The following is a 6,339-nucleotide window of genomic DNA, read 5'->3' as shown; positions in this document are numbered from 1 at the left end:
TCACTGTGTGAAAGGCAGCCCCTCCAATAGTAGGTACCACTTCTAGGCTACCATTGTGTGATCCTGATTCATGTGCAGGTCAGAGTTTGGCCTCAATTCCTTACATACCCCTCTCACTCTGTGACCTATTACTTTTTTCTGAATCTTGCTAAGCTTCTGGCTCCAGGAATACATTGCAGCAATGAGTTCCACGTGCTAATCAGCATTTTGCACGTCTGATCCTAGGAGTCAAACTTTCTCTGCTGTGTTGCACTGGTGCTTAGATACTTCCATGATGAAGTCCATGCAAGTAGCTAGATAGAGCTTTCCCAATAGCCCCAATGACTAGCAAGAAACAAGAAAGCATACAAGCTCTGCTTATGGTTGGCCACGCTTCAATGTGATGTAAAAAAGAGTAGTACTGGTTTTAAAAAAAATCGATTTTTAATTTCCGTTTTCCCAAAACTGCTGGGAAAAAGGAGCCAATGTTTTTAAACTTAATGTTTTATAAAGAAATGTTTGTTCCTTTCTAATGTCCTCTTTAGGAATGGAGGATTGTGATGAACTCTGTGTCTGTCTGTGCATACTAATCTCTTAATTGGATGAATCAGATATGCTCAGGTGTGCGTCACAGGTTCTATATTGTTAGTACCTAATGGAGTTTCTCCTCTAGCCCAAGTGGTAAGGCTTTGTGCTTTTGGCTGGGATATATCCCCACTGCTGTTATTGAAGTTCTGAGTGACCCTATGTTGTGGCCTGGTGAAAATCATCAAGTCCTGTACAGCCACACAGATTTGTTACAGCAGAGATCATCTGACCATGGGAAATACGGTTCTGTGACTTAAGCACAAGCCTGGGTGTGAGGGAGTCATGAGCAAATCTGGTCAGGAATTTTTCAACAAATGTTTTTTTTTCCATTGGAGAATGCCAGTTTGTCAACATTTAAATATTTTGTGGGAAATGGTCAATTTCGATAAATGTTCCAACTCCATATTATTATTATTTTTAAATAAACCTAGTTTCCAAATGGTCAAAACATTTTTGTTTTCACATTATCTAAACAAAATGTCTGGCTTTCCTGTTCAAAACAACTTTTTGTTTAAAACTTTTAGCTAATTATAGTAGAGAAAAAATGTAATGATCAAAATCAGAAGAAAATATGTTGAGTGATCTGAATGGAACCATTTTTTGTTTTGTGAAAATTTTCCAGAATTTGACTTTTCATCCTAATTTGGGATGGAAAATGTTTTCAGTGTCTCAGAAATGTTTTGTGATTCATTTGCAATTCAGCTGTGCTTCTGGGGGCTGATCCCCGCTCTCCCACTGACTCCTTGTGTGGCCTTGAGTCTCTTTTCCTCAGTTTCCCTCGTTGTAAAACGAGGGAAAAACTGAGTTATCTCCCAGCAGAGGAGGTTATGGAATTTAGATAATGTTTATACAGCACTTTGCACACAAATGCCATTCCCTTTTTGCTGGAAATGAGCTGCAGGACATCTCCCAGAGCATTTCCACTTTGTATTTAATGTTGTGTGTCCACATCAGTGAAACATAAGCTACAATTTACTTAAATAAAATAAAATAAAACAAAAATCTGCTCTCTGGTAAGCTCCCCTTCCTGGATTGTGTATCTGTCGCTGTGAAGGCAGGACAGTGCCCTGCTGCATGCCAGTCAATCACTTTTTCTTTCCTTCTGCAGCTCTGTACTGTTGCTGAGTGATTGTGATTTGTGAATGACTAAGTTCCTGCTCTGGGGACACTTGAGTGGGAAAAGAGCTGGAGTTGTGTTTAGCTAGCGCTTCACCCGGCTGGATGCAAAAACATGCAAATGCTGCCACCCAGAGGACACACCTTTGGCAGCACAGCCCCTTAAGGCATGTCTACACTGCACTCTTCTTTTGTTGGCATATAGAGTACGTACTCTGGTATCCTGCCCAGCACAGGTATAAACAGCAGTGTAGATGGTGGGGAGTGCATAGGCAAATTCAGTAAAGACATGGCTGAGGCCAGTATGTATGTACCCTGTCTACACTACTATTTTTAGCAGCCTAGTGTCCTGCAGCCTATCCCTGCTGCAGGGAAAAACTTTGGCAGCAGGGAAAGGCTCTGGCACCTTCCTGCGACCAGAGTCTTTCCTCACCACAGTGCTCTGGCAGAAGGAAGCTGATGAAGTCTTTCCCCACTGCCTCCCCACCACCTTTCGCTCTTGCATGTAGCTATGCATACCGGCATGCAGTGTAGATGTAGCTTTAGAAACAGGGAGAGTGGTTTCAGAGCCAGAATAATATCATTTTACACCCCACAGATTATAAACACACAGGTATCTCTTCGCTACTGAAATGCAGCTACCTCTGGAGTGGGTGAAAGATCGGTTATCTCTGTTTTACAGATAGGAAACTGAGGCATAGGGTGATTAAGTGACTTACCCAGTGTCACATAGTAACCTGTGGCAAAGCCAGGAACTGAGTCCTAAACTGGTGCCTTAATCTCAGGACCATCCTCCCTCCCAAGTGTTCTGTTTTAGGTCACCTGGGAGTGCTTCTGCCTACAGTCCTTGATGCTTCTGGATTGAAACTTAGCTGTGGTAATATGCAGGGGACATACACAGAAAATCTTGCCACCAGATGAGGTTATCCCTTAGAGAAATCCTGTTGGAGAGTTCTGGCAATGGTAGATCCCACACCTGGCAGTTCCAAGTGGGGTCAGAACTTCAGACAATTTTGGGATTGCTTACTCCCTGTAACCTATGATTTCAAAACCCTTCCAGAAAAGCCAGGCACGGAGAGAGGTTGTGAATACACAGCCAAATTCAGCGTGTGTGAACAAAACACGCAAAACCAGGGGAAAGTTAGTCATCTTAGGACAATAGTCTTTTTATCTCCCTCTGGGAACTTATTTCAACAGCCTTCAATTCCTGGCTCAAGCATTTTGGAGTCTTAGATAGGTAGCTGATTGTAATTGTGGCGTGTCAAAGCGTAGAGGCACATACACAAATAACAATTCTGCCAGATGACAAACTGTCCAAGTACAGTCTTCACCATTCAAAACACGTCCCATTAGTTCCAATCACTCACAGTCCCCTTTGGCACTCAGATGGGGGAGGGAATACTAAATAATGACTGTATTTAAAGGCCACAATAATACATTCTGTGCCCACCAGACGATGTTGCTAGGCTGTTATTTTGCCATTCGGTTTTCATGTGCACGCATTCCCCCATTCAGGAGAAATCATCACTTTCACACTCAGCTGGCCTGATTGCATGAAGAAGAATCTGATTGCATTATTCATCTGAAAGCTTCATAAAAGACTAAAACTCTTGAGGAGCCCTAGAGCTTTTGATGAAATTATATTTCAGTGGGGTTAAAAAAAGTACTGAGTTAACTGGTTGCATCTGAACCCAACTGAGCAGCTGCAGATCTGGTGGCTGGGCCTGAATGGAAGAAGATGGGCTGTTGTTTTTATTGAGCAATTTCTTGAATATGGCATATTGTGCTGCTTCTCTTCTGTTGTTGTCCCAAGGCCTGGCTATGACACTAGCCCTTCAAAGAATCTTTCTTATATTGACAGGTTTCAGAGTAACAGCCGTGTTAGTCTGTATTCACAAAAAGAAAAGGAGTACTTGTGGCACCTTAGAGACTAACCAATTTATTTGAGCATAAGCTTTCGTGAGCTACAGCTCACTTCATGCATCCAATGAAGTGAGCTGTAGCTCACGAAAGCTTATGCTCAAATAAATTGGTTAGTCTCTAAGGTGCCACAAGTACTCCTTTTCTTTTTTCTTATATTGGAATGCCATAGCATGCCGGCTAATCGCTGAGGAAATGCTGCCACCTATGGACAGAAAGGTAGAATGGCAACTTCTCCTGGACAACAGCTGGGTGTAGATCACAAACTTATCTCTGTCTCGTCCAGCAACGGAAGTTGGCCCATTAAAATATATTATCTCACCCACCTTGTCTCTCTCATAGCCTAGCATCAAAACAGCTAGAAGCACACAGCAAGAAACTTTTCTAGTGTCATTCATATCTGCCTCCCATTCTTTTCTGGATGGTTGTGAAATTGAGGTCTAGAGAGGAACTTAGTTTTTCCTTAAAATATGTTGATGAAGAAGTTTAATAAACCAGTCTTCAGACAGAAGAGAAAGAGAGTCCCCTTTTTCAATTCTTGCCATCTGAGCACCCTTTTCATTACCTCTTGTTTTAAAATACAAATGTCCCATTGTTTGTATTTCTCTTTGAATTGATGGACCCAGCCAAGAACTCTCAGCTGATCACCCCCGCCCCAAATGTTATGGATGACCCAAAGCTGAAGCTTTTCTGGATCCAAATTTGGTAAATAACCCCAATTTTTATGGCATTATTATTATGTATATTACAGTTGTGCCTGGACCTCCAGGCTGAGATGGTGCTGTACTGAGAAATAGTCCTTGCCCTAAGGGTTTACAATCTAAATAGACAAGATGAACAAGGAATGGAAGAAAGGAAGGATTTTTCTCCCTGTTTTACAGATCGGAAACTGAGGCTCAGAGAGACCAAGTGAGATGCCTCTTTTTTTATACTGTGCAAGAGCCAGCAATTGAACCCTGATTTACTGAGATCCAGTCTAGTTCTTTAATCCCAGAACCATATTTTCTCTCTGTACCAATATTTATTAAGAAGATCAGAGTTTGAGAGTAGAATTGTTTGAAAGGTTTTCAGTGAAAAAGCTAGTGGTTATTTATGAAGTTAACAGTAATACAATGTGTTATGACTGAAAAGAAAAATACACTGGTATCCCTAATAATAAGAGATGGCCCAAATTTAAAAAGCCCTGGATCCAGATACATCTTTTTGCATCTGTACCTCTTCTCTTTCTGTAACAGCGGTGACATCACACTGCTGCATGTTGATAATGATGTCACAATGATACTACAAAAGCATAGTGTGTCTTAGAATGTCACAGCTGAGCAGTGGAGGAAGCTGAGAAAGAAGCAGGCAGAGGGAAATGACTCCTACTAACCTGCCTGAGAACAGAACCTTCTGTGAAAAATACATGCAGTTGGCTTTTATCCTCTCCTCTTTGTCAATTTTCTTAGGAGGCCTGTTCCTCATAGTAGCTTCCAGGGTAGCCAAATATGTTTACAGGTTCATCTCAAAGTGCATTCTCAGCACAAAGGTAAATACAACGTCTTCTTGAAGTAGTGCATGTTTGGGTGCTGACATGGGAAAATCTACATTTTTGGAAGTCTTGGGCCTTTTAAATTTGGCTACAAAAGAACTTAGAATTCTTAGAATTATGCCCCTTAGAATCTTTCTCTGACTAGATCTTCTGCTGTGTTGTACTGAGCAGAGCATGTGTCCAGGGAAAATTTGGCCATTTGGCATGAAAGATTCTGGATTTTACTTGATTATTAGACTGAGAGATATACACAGCCAATCTGTTTCTCTCACACACGTGTGCACACGAGGTCAGCTTTAAGTCAAAGGACTTAAGAGAAATTAGGTGTCTAATGCCTATTGAATTTCGGAGGGGTTTGGGCTCTTAACTCCCTTTGGAAAACCCAGCCCCAATCCCTCTCAATTACACTAGCACAGTTGCCCATAAAATGCATTAACGTGTATAATGAATGAATCTTAAGATGCTTGTGTTCATGTTACCTACCCAGGTTGCTTAACTACATGATTTCAAATGACTCTATAACTTCTTACTTATGTCATACTATGCTATCTCCCACCATTGGGACGTGCCGCATCATTCTATCATTTAGAAGAGAGAATTTGACATCAACCCACCTGGATTGCATGGGCAGAAAATGAAAGAAACACCTGTGGTGCTGGCAAGCCAGATGGTATCACTGTTTGCCAAAGAGTTAAAATAATGTCTGATTATCTGGTGTCTTTTTGGCTACTAGAGCAGATGTGGGGTTTAGTGTTGGCTTCCTACTGATGCTAGAGCCTGAGAAACTCTGAGTGTAAAAGACGCTGGGGTCAGCATATCTTCTGTAATGCACAGACAACAGAAGCTCCAAAAATAGGTGATAAGGGAAAGGAAACGAATAGACAATCAGACCTAAAATGCAGGTGTCTGACTATTGTGGTGGGAGGAGATGCTCCCAGTTTTCTAGTAACAGAATAAATCTGCATTGAGGTATATGTTCTATTAATTAATAGCCATACCTGTAGGACAAGAAAGAAGCCTGCAAAAGGGACAAACTAATCACAGTTAGCTGATGCTGCAAGGACAATGAAAGCCCCAGTCGTGGGTCAAGTTGGTCATGTCACATATAAGGGAAAAATAAAGGGGTGAATCCTGCAGGTCACATTAAAACAACAACCCAGAGCTGGGATATTCCAAGGCATCCGTGAGAGCAATGTTTAAATGAT

The 6,339-nt window shown here is 41.6% G+C and overlaps 1 protein-coding gene across 1 annotated transcript in view; it reads left to right on the top strand.

The window, feature by feature from the left end:
- Positions 1–4,960: 4,960 nt before the first annotated feature.
- KCNU1 (potassium calcium-activated channel subfamily U member 1) overlaps positions 4,961–6,339 on the top strand; it is an 81,993-nt gene continuing 80,614 nt past the window's right edge. The window contains exon 1 of the mRNA XM_077805541.1: positions 4,961–5,131. Coding sequence (XP_077661667.1) covers positions 4,961–5,131 — 171 coding nt within the window. The remainder of the gene's footprint in view (positions 5,132–6,339) is intronic.

Source organism: Eretmochelys imbricata, chromosome 26, assembly GCF_965152235.1.
Source record: "Eretmochelys imbricata isolate rEreImb1 chromosome 26, rEreImb1.hap1, whole genome shotgun sequence".
Taxonomy (NCBI): Eukaryota; Metazoa; Chordata; order Testudines; family Cheloniidae; genus Eretmochelys; species Eretmochelys imbricata.
This window is presented reverse-complemented; position numbering and strand designations above follow the sequence as displayed.